Below are 22,672 nucleotides of genomic sequence, written 5' to 3' on the forward strand. Positions count from 1 at the left end.
TGATTTGAGTCTTCTCCCTTTTCTTCTTGATGAGTCTGGCTAGTGGTTTATGCATTTTGTTTATCTTCTCAAAAAACCAGCTTTTAGTTGTATTGATCTTTGCTATTGTTTCCTTCATTTCTTTTTCATTTATTTCTGATCTGATTTTTATGATTTCTTTCCTTCTATTAGCTACGGGGTTTTTTTTTTGTTGTTCTTCTTTCTCTAATTGCTTTAGGTGTAAGGTTAGGTTGTTTATTTGAGATATTTCTTCTTTTTTGAGGTTGGATTGTATTGTTATAAACTTCCCTCTTAGTACTGCTTTTGCTGCTTCTCATAGGTTTTGGGTCGTCGTGTTTTCATTGTCAGTTGTTTCTAGGTATTTTTTGATTTCCTCTTTGATTTCTTCAGTGATCTCTTGCTTATTTAGTAGGGTATTGTTTAGCCTCCCTGTGTTTGTATTTTTTTACAGTTTTTTTCTTGTAATTGATATCCAGTCTCATAGTGTTGTGGTTGGAAAAGATACTTGATATGATTTCAATTTTCTTAAATTTACCAAGGCTTGATTTGTGACCCAAGATATGATCTGTACTCTAGAATATTCCATAAGCACTTGAGAAGAAAGTGTATTCTTTTGTTTTGGGATGGAATGTCCTGTATATCAATTAAGTCCATCTTGTTTAATGTGTCATTTACAGCTTGTGTTTCCTTATTTATTTTCATTTTGGATGATCTCTCCATTGGTGAAAGTGGGGTGTTAAGGTCCCCTACTATTATTGTGTTTCTGTAGATTTCCCCTCTTATGGCTGTTAGCATTTGCCTTATGTATTGAGGTGCTCCTATGTTGGATGCATAAATATTTACAATTGTTATATCTACTTCTTGGATTGATCCCTTGATCATTATGTAGAGTCCTTCTTTGTCTCTTGTAATAGTCTTTATTTTAAAGTCTATTTTATCTGAGATGAGAATTGCTACTCCAGGTTTCTTTTGATTTCCATTCACATGGAATAACTTTTTCCATCCCCTCACTTTCAGTCTGTATGTGTCCCTAGGTCTGAAGTGAGTCTTTTGTACACAGCATATATATAGGTCTTGTTTTTGTATCTATTCAGCCAGTCTATGTCTTTTGGTTGGAGCATTTAATCCATTTACATTTAAGGTAATTGTAGATATGTATGTTCCTATTACCATTTTCTTATATTGTTTTGGGTTCGATTTTGTAGGTCCAGGGACAACTTCCCTGTGTGTTCTCCCAGGTAAGTTGTCCCTGGATTATGGGACCCTTGCAGTGGCGGGCTGCACAGGTTCCAGGGAGGGGAGTTGTGGATACTGACCTGTGCTTCCACACAGGCTTCTTGGTGGCTGCAGTAGCAACCTTAGCGTTTCATGCCCATCTCTGCTGTCTGCACTGATAGTCGCGGCTCACCCCCATTTCATCGCTGGAGCTCGTTTAGGCAGTGCTCTGAATCTCCTCTTTTCACGCACCCTGGAACAATGGTTTCTTGCCTCTTAGGAAGTTCCAGACTTTTCCCCAGACTCCCTCCTGGCTAGCTGTGGCACAGTAGCCCCCTTCAGACTGTTTTCACACAGCCAGCCCCAGTCCTATCCCTGGGATCTGACCTCCGAAGCCCGAGCCTCAGCTCCCCACCCCCAGCCCAGTGGGTGAGCAGATAAGCCTCTCAAGCTAGTGAGTGCTGGTCGGCACTGATCCTCTGTGAGGGAATCTCTCCACTTTGCCCTCTGCACCCCTGTTGCTGTGCTCTCCTCCGCAGCGCCGAAGCTTCCCCCCCCACCCCCCCTCCATTTCCACCAGTGAAGGGGCTTCCTATCTTGGTGGTGCTGCTCTCACTGCTCCTGGTGTTCTGCCTCTATAAGGCTAATTAAGTGTGTAGAAACTTTTCCTCCTTCACAGCTCCCTCCCAGAGGAGCAGGTCCCGTCTCTATTCTTTTGTCTCTGTTTTTTCTTTTTTCTTTTGCCCTACCCAGGTACGTGGGGGGTTTCTTGTCTTTTGGGAAGTCTGACGTCTTCTGCCAGCGTTCAGTAGGTGTTCTGTAGGAGTTGTTCTACATGTAGATGTATTTTTGATGTATTTGTGGGCAGGAAGGTGATCTCTGCATCTTACTCCTCCGCCATCTTGAAGGTCATCCCCTTAATCTAATGTTATTACAAGTATTTGACAACCTTATGGAAAGTTATGGGAAAGAGACAGGTGATTTTAACTTTTTTTTTCAAGAAATACTTTTTATAAACATTTTTTTTAAAAACTGGATATTTTAAGTCAAAGGCAAAAATAACTTTCAACAAGTACAATAATCTGGTTGGTAGATTTGCTTCTTACAGGTTTATATTTTTGCAATTCTGAAGCTACTTTGCATGTATATAACAATTGAACAGATAAGTAAATATATTGATCATAATGATAGGTTTCTCACTGTCAGAATGAAATTACAAATAAGCAAGAAGTGGACTGCTGGAATGAAACTTGTGGTTCTGGATTAGAATTGAGTTAAGTATGAACACATATTTAATTCAATATATATATGTCTACATATATATGTGTGTATATATATATATATATAAAGGTACAGAAATAAATGTAGATATATGTATATACATGGATTTGTATACATACATGTATTTCCTAGTTGGTCCACTGAGAGTACCTAGCACTAAGAATTTAGTTTCTAAAAACCATTCTCAGATAGAAGAAAAATTAGAGTATTAACATTAGTACTTTAAAAAAATAGTCATGAATCCAAACAGAGATAAATAAATGATTGAATATACAAATACATGTGGCAGAAGGAAAAGACCCTCCTTAGAGAAAAATTTATACTTGAAGAAGAAATGAGGGAAGTAGAAAATCACCATTACAACATCATAGTAATAATTGCAGCAAGCAAGATCCACTGATGGATACTAAACTTAGTGAAATTTTAAGAAGAAATAGAGTATTTGCATAGCAGCAAAATTTAATCCATATTATTTATTAACAACATCTCTGTTTGGTTTTTACACATTACCAGAAATTTTTAACATTCTCCTCTAGGAGATGAAGATTTATTTACCTCCCCTTGAATGTGGTCTAGACCTAAAAAGTAAGATATACAAAGGGAAAAGAGTAATTTTTCAGAAAAGAAACCTGGCTGATACTGCCCGAACCAAGTGAGCAAGTTTAGCACCTACCGTAATAGGTCACACTGATCTATGTATCACTTAATGTGATGCAGAAAGAAGGCCCTTCACTTCTGTGGTCTTCTACAAAATCTGTATTCCTGTAAAATATCAGACAAACCTAAACTGGAGGACATTCTACAAAATAACTGACTAGTAAATTTCAAATGTTTCAAGGTTGTGAAAGACAGATTAACTGTCACAGAATGGAGGAGTCTAAGGAGACATGATAACAATGGGATATTCAGGATTAGATTTTTAAAAGACATTTTTAAAATGTCTTTTTAAGAAAAAGACGTTAGTGGATACCCCAATGAAATAGGAGTAAAGTCTGTAGTTTAGTTACTAATTATTGTATGAATGTCAATTTGATACATGTACCATGAATTTGTAAGATCTTAATATTAGTGGAAGTTGAGTAAAAGACATACAGGAACTCTCTGTACTATACTGTAATTCTTCAGTAAATCAAAAATTATTTCTAAATGTAAAATTTTAAATAAAAAATAAGTGAAGAAAGACAAGAAGGCTAATTAAAAAATACTCTTCAGGAAAAACATGGTGGCAGATTACCTACAACTTTTACTAAGTGGCACTTTCAAGAATTTTTAGGTAAAATACGTTACTATCTGAGCTTCATTATGTTTAACAGAGGGAAACACATTCGTAAATATTTCTTTCTTATTTACTTAAAAATCTATAGTATGTATTCTGTACAGTTAATGATGAAAACTCTATTCAGAAATTATTTCTATTTCTAAAAATGTGTACATAAAATATTTAGGAACACGTTATTCTATTTCCATGGGTATTAATTTTAGCTCAGTTACATGTGATAGGTTTCCACGCTAACCAAAAGTAGAGCGTTCCTATGAAACCTTACATAATTTGAAAGGGGATAAAGCAAAGAAGCAATTGCCTTAGGACACATCTTGCTAATGGATGCACAAAATAAATGGAGATTAAGCACAGACGCTCACAGACACAGTTCAGAGCTGTGGTGGCTCTACGCTGAGATGCTGAGTGTGGTTCCCAGGGAAGGAGCTTGGGGGTGCTGCTCTCACTGCTACCGGTGTGCTGCCTCTATAAGGGCTCCTGCAAAACAAATGCTGAGAGCTATTTTCACTTTTTGCCTTTTTTCGTAACAAAAAAAATCCTCTTTGGATTTATTTTTGTTAGCAAAAACAGGTACTAAATGTAGTAGGCCTTTCATAAAAGCGAAGTTGCACAAAGCAAACTTTCAAGAAGTGGAGGATACCTGTACTTGGAATCTTCTGTTCATAAAATGGAGACACACATTGAAAATTAATGTGTTCTGCTCACCACATGCTGAGTGAAAAGGTGTCTTTTCCCTATCTACTTTAATAGTATTTCTTTAATGAAAGACATTTAGTTCTATAATTTCACATGGTACAAAGTGATAGTTTTCTCCTAAAAGAGCATGCTTCAGATTATGTTTCCCAAATGAAATTATAATAAGTTAATATTCATAAGCAAGGAGTGTGATTACCTATACAAAAGACATTATGATATGTACAATTATTTTTACAATGTAACTCCATGGATAATCCCACCAAAATATCATGTGATGTATATATTAGTTGTCCCTTATGTTTGGGTGCAAATGAGGGGAAATCCAGAGAAGTACAAATATAAATAAATGTTCTTTTATAAATAGTTTAGCATGCTCTTGGATAGAAACATGCCATATATATTTGGCATGTTTCAAATGATGAGTTGCAGGATTATCTATCTTATAAGCTTGATAATGCAAGGTATTAAGTCCATATAAGGTAACTCACAGTTTAAAAATGATATAATGTCTTTTCTTAACCAAAGGCTTTAGGAAATTTTAGCAATTATTCAGAGCCTGCCAGTTTCGAGGCAAATGAAATAGGTAACATCTGAATAGCAAGCAATTTGTCCTCAAACTCTGTTATTTATAGTCTAGCTAGAAATCAGACCTTGTTCTCTTGGGTAGAACATCATTTACCACAGATCCAGAGACTAAGACAACTTTCCAAATTACCAATTACCAATCAGATATTATTCTGCAAGAAACCATTTTTCTCTACCATATCTTAAAATTGGTGAACAATCTCAAAAAATGTATGACCTATACTGTGTTACATGAGGACAATAGAAGAGTCATAAACAAGTTTTGGGAACAAGCTTTCCAAGTATACTTAATATTACATAACTATTTACCAACACGCAATTCATTTATATATAAATTGGCTTTTCAAGATAATCAAGAGTATCTGTAAAGACTAAATTCTAGACAATATGAAAAGCAATATATTGAGGTCAAGGATTATTCTATATGTTCTATACCTGTCTCTCCAGATATAATATTTTTATTACAGATCATTTTTCACAAAATATGTTATAACATTGTTCATTTCTGTTAGCGTGGGATTTAGAAATTCAATATGAATTGTACCAGTGAAGAATTTTACCATTTTGAATGTTGCTAACAACTCTATTTTAGGATTTTGTAAAATATTAAATGAAAATGAGGTTCTAAAATGGCCTTAAAACCACAGTAGAATTTGAGCAATATGAAAAAGAAACTTATGAATTACATGGATTAGCACAGGATCGAATAATGGTGGTAAAGAAAGTGGGTGGTCATCTTTCAGGTCTTGACTGGTCTGTTTCCTAGGAAACAAAGTCTGAATGATTGCACAAATGACCCTATGCCTGTGGATTTAAATTGATGAAATTATATAAGACTGTAATCTATGCAGAACAAGAAAGGTAATTGTTAGGATGACTGTTTATTAGGTAAAATGGAAGAATTTTAAATACTTATTTTACTTTTCAAGAGCTTAAAAAATAGTTAAAATCTTTTGTTTATATTACTGAAGTCCTTATCCTATCAAATCACAAGATTGTAATATAATCAGTCAACAAGCATGCTGGTTAAACTCCTTTGTTTAAACATATCTGTACAGGAAGCTATTCACTGACTCAACTTGAGCTCCTACCAGTAGAGGTAAACTTGATTCCAGCAGACATCCAGATGGTGTCAGTAGGATATCATTTTGACTAGCAGCAAAGAGTTTATTAAATGGTCTTTGTCTTCTGGACTTCCAGCAAAACTAATCCTGCATAAGCAACCACAGAGTGCCTTCACAGAGTTCGACAAATACATCTCTCTCACAAATTTTACAGTATATAAGAGCCTGGTGATGCATTACCTATGATCATTATAACTCTCTGTGAAAATATCAAGTAGTCACTAAAAGAATAAAAGCATTTGGCTCCTCTTGAGAAAATCACCTTGGACTCCTCATAGAAATTCTTGTAGCAATTTAAAGAGCATATTTTTTCACAGAGGTGATTTCCTTTACAGGTTTGTTGCTACAAGAATAGTTAATGTTTCCAGTACATTGTTTCCTCTTTGAGCTCAGGTATTTCATTATAAGGTAATGGAATAAAACATTGTGAGTTGATGACGATGATGATGAAAATAAAATTAGATGATAAAAGACTTTATAAATAGAATCTTTAGAAATGTTAATAGATATATACTTGAAAGTAATTAAAATAATAATATCTTATAATAACTACTATGAAATACAGGATGTATTTATTCATTCACAAGTATTTATATGGAAGACACTGTTCTGGGTTCTGGAAGAATATATTGATATATCCATATCTGTATCTATCTATATCTAGCTAGCTAGCTTTACATATATATATAATTATTATCCATAACTGATTTAGAGATGAATATTGAAATGATATAGATGAATGAAATCATATAGAAATGATTAGTTGTAGCTCTTGTGATATAGCAGTTAAATACTTGATGTAATTCTTAGATGAATATATTTTATCACACTGTATGTAACTCAAAACACTCAAATGCCTGGTGATCATCACTCTCTCTTCCCTTTCCACCTTTCATGTAAGAAATCACACTAAAATATTTGGAGGTGAAAATGATTGACGAGAGGAAGGGAAAGATATTGACCTGTAAAGGTGAAAAATTGCAGTGTTTTTTAGAAGTTCCAGATTTATAGAAAAATTTCAGAAATAGTACATAGAGTTCCCATATGCCTCGTACTCAGTTTTCCCTGTTATTAATCTCTTATCTTAGCATAATACATCTGTGACAATCAAGCAGTATCCATACATTATTATCAACTAGCATCCATACCTTATGTTTCCTTAGTTTCTACCTAATGGACTTTTTCTGCTCCAGGATTCTATCTAGTATACCACATTACACTTAGTTGTCATATCTCTTTAGGCTCTTCTTGGCTATGGCAGCTTTTCAGAATTTTTTTCTTTTTATAACCTTGACAGTTTTGAGGATTACTGTTCAGATATTTTATTTAATACTGCTCAATTGGGATTTGTCTGATTTTTTTCTAATTAGAATGGGATTTTGAATTTTTTATAGGAAGATCAGAGAGGTAAAGTTCCATTCTCATTATGTTATGTCAAGGGTACTATGAAGTGCTATTTCTACTTACACCCATACTTCTGACACTAAATGCGTGGTGGTTTTCCACAGTGAACAATTCACTGATTCTTTAAGGACACCAACTGGGTGTCCACAATTCAATCTGACACTAACTACTTGGAGTTAGTTCAGACTCTGCAGGTTAAGGGCTCAATCACAAGACTACCCCCAACTGTGGACATCAATATCAAGTCATGCGTCCCCAGGTTACATACACTCTTGTGTCTGGCTTGGCTACACATCTCCCTCCTCAGGTTTGATAGTTTGCTAGAACATCTCACAGAATCCTGGGAAACACTTTCTGTTTACTGGTTTATTGTAAAGGATATTATAAATGTTCCAAATGAACAGCCAGATGAAGAGGTACATAGCATGAGGTCCAGAAGAATCCTTATTACAGGAGCTTCTATTCCCTTAGAATTGGGGTGTGTTACCCTCCTGGCACAAGGGTTCACTTACTACCATCTGGCAGATCATCAAATCTCCTTGTTCCAGAGTATTTTATAGAGCTCAATCCCCAACCCTTCCCTCCCCAGATGTCTAGTGGGCGGGGCTCAAAGTTTCAACCTCCTAATCACTTGGTCTTTCTGGTGACCAGCCCCATCCTGAGGGTAAGTAGGGGCCCCACCCTTAGCATAAAGTCAGGTGTGATTAAAAGTGGATCCATGTGAATAACAAAAAAATACTCCTATAACTTAGAAAATTCTAAGTATTTTAGGAGCTCTGTGGCAGGAGCCAGGAGAAATACCAAATATATTTCTCATTTTACCATAGATACTTAATATCAACATGACCTCACTCTTGATGTTATCCTTGATCCCCTGGCAGCGGTAATGTTTGTTGTGTTTCTCCGTTGTAAATTTTTCTATTTTTTCTTCTTTTGCATATGGTACTCTTTGGGAGGAAGTCACTTTGCTCAGCCCACAACCAAAGAGTAGGGATTTTTGCTCCCCCTCCTTAAGAGCAGAGTATCTACTTATGGTTTTTGGAAATTATTCTGCATAGAATATTTGTCTATTTCCCACACTTATTTATTTATTCAGCATTTAAAAAATATCAGTATTGGAGCTCTTTCGGTGGGCTATTGTGTCTTATTGACACACCTCCATTATTTTTTGTTTACCACTCCCTTATTCTCTGGGACTACCAGATGCTCCACTCCCATCTTGTACCATTTTTTGGTGCTATTATAATTGGCATTTTTAAAATTTCAAATTGTCCATTACTGGTATAAAGAAAAGCAATGAACTTTTGCTTATTAATCTTGATTCCTCTGAGTTTGCTATATTCTCTCATTATTTCAAGGAGTTTGTGTGTTAACTTGGAGGATTTTTACATGGACAATTATGCTATCTGTTAAAAAATTCAACTGAGTAAATTTTAAAGATCTAATTGGCTTTATTAAACAATTCATAAATCAGGCAGTATCCCATCTGGCAACTAGAAAGTAGCTCTGTTGCGCTGTAGAGAAGAAAGCGTTTTTAAAGTTGGAAAGGGGGTGAAAAAAAGGAAGTTATTAGCAAAGAATGAATTCTTTCTGGCAAGGTTGCCCTCTTAAGGGGAACACAGGGCCTCTTAGGTGCATTACCTCTCTAGTGCTGACTAGGTAATTCCAGGCTGACTGGTTGGGGGGTTGAGACTGTAACTAGGTTAGGTATTAAGTCTTGGTTTGTGGACCTGGAGTTTAGTACAAGTAACTCCATTTGGGGCCTGTTGTCTCTTTCTAAATTATTTGCCCCTTTTGATCAGGCTCTCAGTCTAACATGAGAGATGCGATCAAAATTTAAGGCATTACCACCACTCTCAGCTACCACTCTATAGTTTTCACAGATTCTGTGGATCCTTTTATGCTGTTTTTGCTTAATCCCTGTGATATTCAAGTTCAGCTTGGCTTCAAGTTCACAATCTTTAAGTCTGTCATTCTCTTCATTCCTTTCTGACATTCCAGTCTCAGGGAGATCATCTGCTAGGTGGGTGGGGGCTGTGGACATGAATTTGAAACTGTTGAGAGAATACAACGTAACAGGGAGATTATTATGGTAACTGTAAGCAGGATGCTTCCCAATGTCTGGAATGTACTTCAAAGCCATGGTCCTCAAGATCCAAACCAATTAAAATTAATTAAGTCAAAGAAGGACCCCCTTGAAGGAGCCACGTTTTTCTTAAGGCAAGTGGCTTGCTTAGTAATCTTATGTAATTGAGTTTCAATTTCCCCAGGAGTGTTCATCCAGGGGCAGCAGGTGGTATTGGCCACAGCACAGATACCTCTTTTCTCAGCTCAACGATAATCAAAGGCTATCCTACTATTAAGAAAACTTTGGCCAGAGAGTCTAAGGATTTTGTTTTGTAGCTATTGTTTTAGCAATAGATTCTGCAGTATCTTTGAGAATTAAGGAGAGGTTTCTGATCATATCCTCATTTACATTTATTCCTAACCAGGGAAATATAGCCCTGCAAAAGGAAGTGAATCAGAGTTATAATTGCCTCCTGGTAATTTCTTTCTAACTCAAGAATGTAAATCCAGGAGAGTAAACTAATGAGGGGTTTCAGTTTGTGAGCAGTTAGGGGCAAAGTTAGATAACCTAAGAGGCATTGCTCGATTATGCAGCAGGTATCTAGGTATTCATAGGTCCAAAGGGAATGATAGCCACCACAAAGATAAATCCTGTCAGGGCACAAACCATTTCCACTTAGGTGGTACTGTTAATGGATTCATTCAGAGGGATTGTTACATTTGTCCGTTCAAGACGGGTCAGTTAGGTTTTCAGTGTATTTGAGAAGTAAATCTTCCTCCCGTGAAATAAAGAGTTGTTCTAAATTCTAGAGGTTGCCCTCTTAGCAGTGGCCTGGGAGGTACAGATGATGCTATTATCTTTCCGGATCAATGCCAGAGTAAAGGAAAGAAAGAGAAGAATAAAAGGTTTCATGTTTAAAGTATGAAGTCTTGGTCTAGTGTCTTGGAAGGAAGGAGTCTACCTCAATGTCAGCTGCTTCTCTTCCTAGTTGATTTGATTTGGAGATCTCCGGTGTTTGTGCATGGCCAGATGTCAGGTGGTACCTTCTTTGGCTATGAGATGTATATCCGAAGTTCAAGTCCCTGAAGCTTATCTGACATCTGGTTAGTGAGGAGGACCTGATATAATCCCTTCCAAGGCAGTTTAAGGGCAGTCTTGGCTCTTAGTGATTCCAAACCCAGAAGGGTGGGAGTAAATTGGATACATTAACTTGGAAAATTCCAACCACAGATATTTGAGGAAACTAGGAGATCAAGATCTAGTCCAATTTATAGATATATAACAAAACCTCAAAGACAGTTAAGAGTTCTAGACTCTAGTATAGACAAAAGTGCAAACATAATTTTTCTCTCTACAATTATTCCCATTTCTTTATCAAGGATAATCACAGTAAAACTAATTTGTTTGCATTAACTTGTCCTGATTATTACATAACTGCAGCTCTTTTTAAGACCGATTTGCTGGAATTTTCCATAAGGAATTTTAGATTGAACTCTTAAAAGCCTCTGAGGCCAGGACTTTATTGACTCCATAAAAATCAACCTTAGTTCCTTAATGCTGTCTGGTGATATCTGGTCATATCTCAAATATGACATTCTAGTCAAAGCATCGGTAATACAACCAATGTTTCCAATTGTGTCCTGTAATAAGAAGAACAAATTCTTCCTGAAATAACATAAATAACTATAATGCTATGAAAAAGATACTTAAGAGTTTCCAAATTCTGGAGGGATCAGGTAGGGGGGAAAAAGTCAATGTTTTATCTTTGTTTACAAAGATATATCTTACCAAACTGCTGATAACTTTAAGAGAAAAGATTAAAAGTGTTCTTAAATGTAGAAAAACAAAAAATAAAAGAACCAGCAAAAAGTCATAAAAGTTATAATCATATTTTTTAGTTCATTTTAGTCCCATGTATTTTAATTCTTGTTCTCCTTGAATCCAGTTTTTCCATTAGTTCTAAAAATTATCAACCAGTTCAGTTTTATGATCTTAAAGTTATCAGAAATCTGTGTTCTAGAGTCCTATCAGAGTTCTGTCTATAAATCTCTTTAAAGATGAAGTATTTTTACAGGAACACCTTTGCAAAGCCTCATAGTAAAACGATAACAGTTGGCTAATGACAAAAACTTAAAAATGCCCATTGTTAGAATTCATTTGATAAAGAAATAGTTATTTCTGCAATATACAACATTTCAAGACCATAACTGGAATTATAATAACATTATACCAGGACATATCAGACTTTAGGAATTTCACATAATTCTTGGAACACTTTTAACATATACCCATACAAACACAACATAAAGAAGGCTTTTTGTTACTTTTTATTTGAAAATTCTTCCCATGTAATTTAACATATTAAATAAGCCAAATTAGTTTAATATCTTCCTTTTCATAAGGAGATAGAATATATTCTTTGAGATGTTCCTGGGGCCCTCTGGAAATTTTAAAAATTAGTTCAGAGTCAGACTTTATTTGAAATTTGATTTTTACAAGTTTGTCAAAAAATGTCAAAGGTTTTAAAACACTTGGTCAAATAGGATCATAGCTTACTGTGAAACCATTTTTAGTTATATATTTAACCAAAGTGACAATAGAAGATGTTAAAAGCAAATGAAGAAAGTTAAGTAGTTTTAAAAACTTAGCTTTCTTTTTAGTAGAGAAGATTCAGCTTTCTGAACACAGAAAAATATTTTAATAAGAACATAATTCTTGTTTTCTAGGCAGATTATTTTAAAAGGTAAAAGAAAGCGTTTTATAGTCTCTTATCGAGAAGAGACCAATAGTCCAATAAAACTTTGCCCTATTACCAGAGAGAAAATCAAATTCTAATTTTGCAGTAGCTTACTTTTGATATTAGAATTTACTTATGAAATTTATTCCAAGTTTAGCCAGCCCTGACCATGTATAAAATTTCTTTTTAAAGATATCTTTTCCATAAAACCTTCTATAACTTCCCTTTTTACATTCAGATTTTGTACTATGTTTTCCCTCTTTCCCAGCCTCTCTTTAGGACAAAATTACTTTCTTTTCCCTCAACAAAAAAAGTGTATCTCTATTTCTCATACCTTCTTTTACCAAAAACATACATCCTACTTTGCATGCATATGGAGATGTCTCCCTTATTATTTCTAGTAGCTTCAATAACATATATTAGAATTTTTTAACCCTTAGAAGCCCTTAATTTCCAGTGAATGCTAAGAAGTAAGCAATTGTGAACTCTTCTTTATAGTAGTATTCTGTGACTTGACAAATTTATAAATACTTTTTATAATTTCTAAAACTGTATACTTTTTCATAGTAAGTTTCTCAATATGTCATAAAATATGTTTATTTACAGACACAAATATCTCAATATTTTTGGCAATTAAAAAGTCAAAAGTAGATAAACCTTTACTAAGTTCAGTAAATAATGTTTTGATATCTTCTCTTATTTGGAAATGATCTGGATATTAATTTAACTTAACTCATCATTTAATTTAGCAAAACTTTAAGATTTTAAGTTACCAAAAAGATTGAGGGGAACCACTTTAATAGTTCACCTAACAACATTTTATCTTGCTTACATCTATTTAATTTACGTGTTCCTAACAACTATATTTCGATAACCAATAAAAACTTTGTGAAACATTAGATAAAGTTAGTCATTATCTCAAGCTATTATCATTATTATTATTACTATCAAACTTTGTATAACATTAATCCATTTGACCTATTAAGCCAAGGTAGAATAAAAGTACTATATTTAATGCTGATAACTCTAAAGATATGCTTGTTTTAACTAAACAAACAAACAAACAATCTTTAATTTACCAAACATTAATCCTAGATTATACTACCTTGAAAAGCATTTGGGTTAGTTTTTGTTATATTTCTTCAATTCATATAAGCACTTATTTCTTTTTAAAACAAATAGAGCACTTTCACAGATTATTTTTGGTGATATCATGTGGAGGTAGAAAAATACTACATACCACATATCTACAACACATATATAGACACACATAAACATATGGACAGATGAAGCCAGGGACCTTATAGTTTTGTTTTAAAATATTAGCCATGAGACAGGTAAAATAATGTATAACTCACTAGTTATAAAAGAAGTTTGATCTAAGTGTTTTTTCCTCGGGATAGAATCAGTTAAGGGTACGTGCTCAGATGGCTAAAGCCCTTCACTAATATCTGTGGAGAAGCCCTTAAAAGATTTTCCATTTGCCCAAGGTTCAAATGCCCTTTATCCCTGTTTGTTCGTCTTCTGATAAGAAAGTTCTCCCCAAAGTTTGTACTTTAACTTTCATATCTCAAAGGCACTGGGAAAGAATGCAAGTTACATGCTTTTTATGATAAGTAAGGAAATTTTGGGGATTCGTAAAAGGAATAGGTATACTTTGAACTGCCTCTAGAGCTGCATTTCTAGTTTTATAAAGATTTTTTAGATAACGATAGTTGTTTTTAATTCCTCAAGAAATTGGGTTGTAGCCTTGAAGATAAAGGACTGGCATACCCATCCACCTATGTTGGATTATATTTCTTTTTCTCTGGGTACATCTAGCATAGAGGAGAAAGCCTAAACTTTTTTTTTTTTTTAATTAGGCTCTGAATATCAGCTTACAATTTGGCCACATTTCTGATGATGAAGTTATTAAATCCTTTCAAATATCAGATTTCAGCCAGGACAAACTGTAAATATTCTGGCAATATTATACAATTCCATGGACCTAACAAATGTCCCCAGAGAGGGTGCAAAAGTTACTTCCTTCACAATATCCAGAGTGATTCCTAAAGAGAGACAAAAGAAATAACCAAAAGCCAAGCCAAGCTCTTAAGACACAAAATAAAGCAAGCAAGAAGGCAATAGCTATCTCTGGGAGAGAATTAATTAATAACAAATGGGTCTGGATTTGGAAAGGAACGTGCAATATTAATTTCTTTTTAACATCTTTATTGGAGTATAATTGCTTTACAATGGTGTGTTAGTTTCTGCTTTATAACAAAGTGAATCAGCTATACATATACATATACATATATCCCCATATCTCCTCCCTCTTGCGTCACCCTCCCACCTTCCCTATCCCACCCCTCTAGGTGGTCACAAAACCCTGAGCTGATCTCCCTGTGCTATTTGGCTGCTGCCCACTAGCTATCTATTTTACATTTGGTAGTATATAGAAGTCCATGCCACCATCTCACTTTGTCTCAGCTTACCCTTCCCCCTCCCCATGTCCTCAAGTCCATTCTCTCTCTACATCTGCGTCTTTATTCCTGTCCTGCCCCTAGTTCTTCAAAACCTTTTTTTTTTTTTTTGCATTCCATATATATATGTTAGCATATGGTATTTGTTTTTCTCTTTCTGACTTAATCCACTCTGTATGACAGACTCTAGGTCCATCCACCTCACTACAAATAACTCAATTTCATTTCTTTTTATGGCTGAGTAATATTCCATTGCATATATATGCCACATCTTCTTTATCCATTCATCTGTCGACGGACACTAGGTTGCTTCCATGTCCTGGCTATTGTAAATAGTGCTGCAATGAACATTGTGATACATGACTCTTTTTGAATTATGGTTTTCTCAGGGTGTATGCCCAGTAGTGGGATTGCTGGGTTGTATGGTAGTTCTATTTTTAGTTTTTTAAGGAACCTCCATACTGTTCTGCATAGTGGCTGTATCAAGTTACATTCCACCAACAGTGCAAGAGAGTTCCCTTTTCTCCACACCCTCTCCAGCATTTATTGTTTGTAGATTTTTTGTTGATGGCCATTCTGACTGGTGTGAGGTGATACCTCATTGTAGTTTTGATTTGCATTTCTCTAATGATTAGTGATGTTGAGCATTCTTTCATGTGTTTGTTAGCAATCTGTATATCTTCTTTGGAGAAATGTCTATTTAGGTCTTCTGCCCATATTTGGATTGGGTTGTTTGTTTTTTTGATATTGAACTGCATGAGATGGTTTTAAATTTTGGAGATTAATCCTTTGTCAGTTGCTTCATTTGCAAATGTTTTCTCCCATTCTGAGGGTTGTCTTTTTGTCTTGTTTATGTTTTCCTTTGCTGTGCAAAAGCTTTTAAGTTTCATTTTTGCATCTATGTTCATCAGCGATATTGGCCTGTAGTTTTCTTTCTTTGTGACATCTTTGTCTGGTTTTGGTATCAGGGTGATGGTGGTCTTGTAGAAGGAGTTTGGGAGTGTTCCTCCCTCTGCTATATTTTGGAAGAGTTTGAGAAGGATAGGTGTTAGCTGTTTTCTAAATGTTTGATGGAATTCACCTGTGAAGCTATCTGGTCCTGGGCTATTGTTTGTTGGAAGACTTTTAATCACAGTCTCAATTTCAGTGCTTGTAATTGGTCTGTTTGTATTTTCTATTTCTTCCTCGTTCTTCCTCGTTCAGTCTCACAAAGTTGTGCTTTTCTAAGAATTTGTCCAGTTCTTCCAGGTTGTCCATTTTATTGGTAGATAGTTGCTTGTAGTAATCTCTCATGATCTTTTGTATTTCTGCAGTGTCAGTTGTTACTTCTCCTTTTTCAGTTCTAATTCTATTGATTTGAGTCTTCTCCCTTTTTTTCTTGATGAGTCTGGCTAATGGTTTATCAATTTTGTTTATCTTCTCAAAGAAGCAGCTTTTAGTTTTAAGTTTTCAAATCCACTAATGATAACAAGTGCTAAAAACTATACTAAAAAAAAAAAAAAAAACCAAAGCACAGACAGAACCCTAGGACAAATGGTAAAAGCGAAGCTATACAAAGAAGCATACACATACACACTCACAAAAAGAGAAAAAGGAAAAAAAAAAAAAATCATTGCTCTCAAAGTCCACCGCCTCAATTTTGGGATGATTCGTTGTCTATTCAGGTATTTCACAGATGCAGGCTACATCAAGCTGATTGTGGAGCTTTAATCAGCTGCTCCTGAGGCTGCTGGGAGAGATTTCCCTTTCTCTTCTTTGTTAGCAGGCCTCCCGGGGTTCAGCTTTGGATTTGGACCCGCCTCTGCATGTAGGTCGCCTGAGGGCGTCCATTCTTCGCTCAGACAGGACGGGGTTAAAGGAGCAGCTGCTTCGGGGGCTCTGGCTCACTCAGGCGGGGGGAGGGAGGGGTACGGAGGAGGCAGGGCGAGCCTGCGGCGTCAGAGGTCGGCGTGACGTTGCAGCAGCCTGAGGCGCACCGTGCGTTCTCCCGGGGAAGTTGTCCCTGGATCACGGGACCCTGGCAGTGGTGGGCTGCACAGGCTCCCGGGAGGGGCGGTGTGGAGAGTGACCTGTGCTCGCACACAGGCTTCTTGGTGGCGGCAGCAGCAGCCTTAGCGTCTCATGCCCGTCTCTGGGGTCCGCGCTGATAGCGGCGGCTCGCGCCTGTCTCTGGAGGTCGTTTAGGCGGCGCTCTGAATCCCCTCTCCTCGCGCACCAGGAAACAAAGAGGCAAGAAAAAGTCTCTTGCCTCTTCGGCAGCTGCAGACTTTTTCCCGGACTCCCTCCCGGCCAGCTGTGGCGCACTAGCCCCCTTCAGGCTGTGTTCACGCCGCCAACCCCAGTCCTCTCCCTGCGATCCGACCGAAGCCCGAGCCTCAGCTCCCAGCCCCGCCCGCCCTGGCGGCTGAGCAGACAAGCGTCTCGGGCTGGTGAGTGCTACTCAGCGCCGATCCTCCATGCGGGAATCTCTCCGCTTTGCCCTCCGCACCCCTGTGGCTGCGCTCTCCTCCGCGGCTCCGAAGCTCCTGCCTCTGCCACCCGCAGTCTCTGCCCGCGAAGGGGCTTCCTAGTGTGTGGACACCTTTCCTCCTTCACAGCTCCCTCCCACTGGTGCAGGTCCCGTCCCTATTCTTTTGTCTCTGTTTTTTCTTTTTTCTTTTGCCCTACCCAGGTACGTGGGGAGTTTCTTGCCTTTTGGGAGGTCTGAGGTCTGAGGTCTTCTGCCAGCGTTCAGTAGGTGTTCTGTAGGAGTTGTGCCACGTGTAGATGTATTTCTGATGTATTCGTGGGGAGGACGGTGATCTCCGCGTCTTACTCTTCCGCCATCTTGAAGTTCTCTCTATTAAATTTTATTTTCCTCTCTCAACAGGACACTACAGACAGAGTTTCGGGAATCCTGACCCTGGTAAGAATTCTTACACTTTGTTGACTTCTGCCAGTTTTTCCAGGGTCCCACCTGCAGGTTCTGAGTGGGGTCTGATTTGGAGAGGGTAGCTCTATTTACTAGAATTTGACAAGGGGTTTTATTAATTTTATTTTTAGTTTCCCCTTGGCTATTGAGCAGAATAATATAGCCATTTACCAGAAAATCCCTCGGAGACTAATCAGCTCTGGAGGGGACTATTTGGGGGCCCTCCTTTGAATGTAGAGATGGGCGTGTGGAGTTGATGTTGAAAAATTTGCATAGGCCATTTGAAGACAATCTCTTTTCCAGAGTCCCAGTTGGTTACAAATGAGACATCAATTTCTGGGCCAGCATTTTGATGATGGATTGTTAGGTGGGTGTAATGGGGGAGACTTGGGTATTGTTTTGAGGTCTCTGGCCTTGAAACTTTTGTAGCTGTAAGGCTAATCGTTTGGCAGACTTTGTTTATGGCCTTGTGTCTTTAAATTGTCATTAGCCTTTTGCCACAAGTTTGTCAATGAAGCTATTTTGGAATTTTGAAGTCTTTTGGAAGTTTCTGTATACCAATAAAAATAGGTATCCCATTCTGCTTGTTTGATATAGTAGCCCTCATTTCAAGTGCATTTCTGAAATGAATGATCTTGTCTAGTTGGAAGGCTCCCCATAGTGGCCATTGTAATTCTAGGTTGTTTGTATAAGATTTTTTCATCTTTGTATATGTCTACAGCTTCTGGGGCTGCAGTTCTTAGATATAAAATAAGCAGGTGTGCCAGAAGATGGCACTTAATGCTGGATTTTAAGGATTCCACTTTTATTATTATTTATTTTAGTTAAGCCTTTGGGTCTCTCAAAGCCAAAGTAATACATAAAAGGGATGTGCTGCTAGATTGAAAATGGTGTGATGTTTTATAGAGTACCTCATTGCACTTGAGGTTGGTGGGTGACTTACTGTCAATGGAACCTGCTCAGTGACCAACTTTTCCTGATAAGGGAATCTTTGAGTTAGGTGCCTAATGCTCAAAAAAGCTCCTAAATGCTTGATCCATGGCCACCAATTTGTTTTTGACAGCTTTTTGGCTTCTGAGACCCTTGTTATCAATAGTTTATTTAAACGTACACATTAACAAACCAGTAATAACCAGCAAACTGGAGGTTGGGGAAAGACTTGAGCCAGTAGACACAAAATAATAGAGACTTCAGACTGATTCCAAATAACAGAGAACTACAGCTGCTACCAGCAATTCCTAACGTGGAATCTGGGGAAGAATTACAAACAGAGGGCAAACTGCAGATAAAACTGTCAAAAGTTCCCAGTGTGGGATCTGCAGACAGAACCAAGAGCTGGGGTTTAGAAGTTACTGCAGACAGACAAATAGAATGCCCTGAATGTATCAGAAGCAATGACTGTGGTACTTGGGACTGGGGGAAAGGGCTGAACCATTAGACCTCGACAAATGGGGACTGCAGACTAGGGGCTCCACATAAATGGGGAACTGTGAACTGGAAAGCCAATCAGATCAGGAGCTTGACCCAAAGAACGCGAAGTCAGAACCAAGAGAGAACTTACCCATGACCTTCAGAGAGGGTGAGAAAGACAGTGCATTCAAAGGGTTCACAGTCACCATGCCTGTCTTTCTTGTTGACCCTGAATGCTGTCAGAAGTCTGCCTCAGTCCCACCACTGCTACCAAATCTATTAAATAACAAAATTTCATCTGAGTAAATTTTACAGATCTAATCGGCTTTATTAAACAATTCATTAATCAGGCAGTATCCTATCTAGAAATGAATAGAAAGGAGCTCCATTGAGCTGTAGAAAAGTTTTTTAAAGGCAGAAATGGGACAGAAAAAAGAAAATTATTAGCAAAAAATGCATTGTTATAGGCAAGGTTGCCCACCTAAGGGGAACAGAAAGACCTATTGGGCAGATTACCTCCATGGGGCTGACAAGGTAATTCCAGGTTGACTGCTTAAAGGTTAGATGGGGGTTTGAGACAGCAGTTAGGTTAGGTATTAAGTCTTGGTTTGCTGATGTAGGGCTTAGCACAAGTGACTCTATTTTGGGCCTGTTGTCTCTTTTTTATACATCTGAGAGTAAAAGTGTTTTATTTCTTCCTTTCCAAATGATATCATTTATTTCCTTTTCTTGTTCCAGTATGATGTTTATTAGAAGTGGTGAAAGGGCATCCTTGCCTTGTTCCCAATATTAGGCTGAAAACACCCAGTTACTAAGATTAATTAGGATATTAGCTATAGTTTTTATTATATATGCTCTTTATTAACTTGAGGAATTTCTCTAATCTTGGCTGAGAATTTTTATTTTTTATTATGAAGTTATTGGATTTTGTCAAATGCTTTTTGGTATCAATTGACATGATTATATGATTTTTCTTTATCTTGTCAATAAGGTGGATTACATTATTTGATTTTCAAATTTTCAACTAGCCTTTCATACCTAGAATAAATCCCACTTAGTCATCATATATAATTTTTCATATACATTGTTGGATTCTGTGTGCTAATATTTCATTGATTTTTGCATCTGTGTTCATGAGATATATTGGTCTGTAGTTTTCCTTTATTGCAATGTCTTTACCTGATTTTAGTGTTAGGATAATGGTGGTTTCAAAGAATGAGTTTGTAACATTTCCCTCTGCTATAGATCCTGGAAGAGATTGTAGGAAACCGATATCATTTTTTCCATAAGTGTTTGGTAGAATTCATCAGTGAAACCATTTGTGCCTCTTTCTTTCTTTTTTCAGAACATTATTTTTTATGATTCAATTTATCATAAAAATTTGAATATAGCTATTCCAGATCTCTTTTCATAAGCATTAGCATGGCATATCTTCCTCTATCTCTTTACTTATAACTTGTTTGTGTTTTTATATTTGAAATGACTTTATTATAGAAAATATATAGTTGTGTCTTTATCTTTTCTAAAAATTGATGTCTTTTAATTGATGTATATAGATCATTAACATTTGAAGAGACTTCAGATACATTGGGATTAATATCTACCATGTTTTTAAAAGTATTCGAATCATTGCAATTACTCTTTGTTTTTCTCTTCTCTTCTTTGGATTTAAATGAGGCTTTATTTGATTTTTTTTAATCTCCTCTCTTAGGACAACAATTATACACTAAAAAAAATTTAGTGGTTATCTTTAGTGGTTTGAAATCTACATTTATAACTAAGCTAAGTCTACCTTCCAGTAATACTATACCACTTTATGTGTAGTGCAGATACTTTGTAGCAGAATATTTCTAACTCCTTCCTCCTGTCTTTTGTGACATTGCTGTCATTCATTTTACTTATTTATAAACTACAATTACCCAATAGCTTGTTACTATTGTCACTTTAAACAGTTATAGTTTAGATCAATTGAGAATAAGGGAAATAAAATATTATATTTTACCTTCATTTATTCCTTCTCCAATATTCTTTCTTTCATTATGTAGATCCAAGTTTCTGACCTCGATTATTTTTCTTCTCCCTAAGGAACTTCTTTTAACATTTCTCACAGGGCAGGTCTGTTAGTGATTTCTTTCAGTTCTTGTATGTCTTAGAGAGTCTTCATTTTTCCTTCACTTTTGAGGGATAATTTCTCTGCATATAGAATTCAAGATCTGCAATTGGTAATATTTTGCTGCCACATTATTCTGACTCATTACCTGGCATTAGCCAAACTGCTGAGTCTGTTCAAGACTTTTCAAAGCAAAAGCAAATTTAGGGGTTTCCCAAAACCACACTGAGATTTCATAATTTGCTATAAAGATTCACAGTACTTACTGAAACCTTATTTTTGTGGATACATTCATTACGGAGAAAAGGCACAAATTAGAACCAGCCAAAATAAGAAATGCAAAGGGAAGAGACTAGGAAAGGACCAAACATGGAGCTTCTGGTCATCCTCTTCCATGGAGTCATGGACACCATTATCTACCACTAGACATACTGTGTGACTACATACACAGAGTACTGCCAACCAGGGAAGTTCATTCAATCTTTTTTTTATTTTATTTTAAGTATTTATTTATTTATTTATTTGGCTGTTCCGGGTCTTCATTGCGGTATGTGAGATCTTTAGTTGCAGTATTTGGGATCTTTAGCTGTGACACGCAGGCTCCTTTGGTTGCGGTATGTGGGATCTTAGTTGCAGCATGTGAGATCTAGTTCCCTGACCAGCGATCGAACTTGACCCCCTGCATTGGGACCACGGAGTCTTAACTACTGAACCACCAGGGAAGTCCCTCATTCAACCTTTGAGGTCCAGAGTTTTTACTGAATTTTCACTACATAGTCATGGTTGATTGGTTGATTTGCCATTTGGTTGAACTCAGTCTCCAGCTCCCCAACTTAGTAGAGGTTGAAATGACATTACATAGTTGGGGAGCCTACCATGAGCCACCTCCTATCACTATCAGGTGTGATCCATAAATAATAGACACTCCTATCAGTGGGGAAATTCCAAGGGTTTAGAGGTTACCTCCCAGGACATGGGACCAAGCCTAGACCTTTTCTTTTTGGTTGAGACCAAATTCTTCACTTTACAACAAAAAGTCTTCATAGACTTGTTAATTTGATTATTGACAAAAATGTAGAGTATAAAAAGATTCATAAAAAAAAAAAAAAAAAGATTCATATATTCGTTTAGTAATCTAGCTAAATAGTAATCAGTTTCAATCTGGAAATCCCAGTTTTTCAGGCGTATTTCCAAACAGTGGCACAGGGAAATCATGGAAAAGCAGAGGGCAGCTCTCTCTGGGTGGAGAATATAATCATGGTTTGAATTGCTGAGTGCAAGTTTCTAGAGCGAATATAGCAGCAAAAAAGAAATCCCTCAAAATCTACATTATTATTTCTCTCAGTTCCATACATGTTCAGTGCTCCAAAAGACTTATTTCAGAATGCTT

At 36.6% G+C, this 22,672-nt stretch overlaps 1 protein-coding gene across 1 annotated transcript in view; it reads left to right on the top strand.

The window, feature by feature from the left end:
• Nucleotides 1–22,360, top strand: part of LOC309606276 (uncharacterized protein) — a gene marked incomplete at its 5' end in the record, with an annotated part of 266,365 nt that extends 244,005 nt beyond the window's left edge. The window contains 2 exons of the mRNA XM_082343157.1: nt 16,958–17,467; nt 17,721–22,360. Coding sequence (XP_082199283.1) covers nt 16,958–17,467; nt 17,721–17,751 — 541 coding nt within the window. The 3' untranslated portion in view covers nt 17,752–22,360. The remainder of the gene's footprint in view (nt 1–16,957; nt 17,468–17,720) is intronic.
• Between the last annotated feature and the right edge of the window lie 312 nt (nt 22,361–22,672).

This window comes from Balaenoptera borealis (assembly GCF_965194805.1).
Source record: "Balaenoptera borealis genome assembly, chromosome: 1".
Lineage (NCBI taxonomy): Eukaryota > Metazoa > Chordata > Mammalia > Artiodactyla > Balaenopteridae > Balaenoptera > Balaenoptera borealis.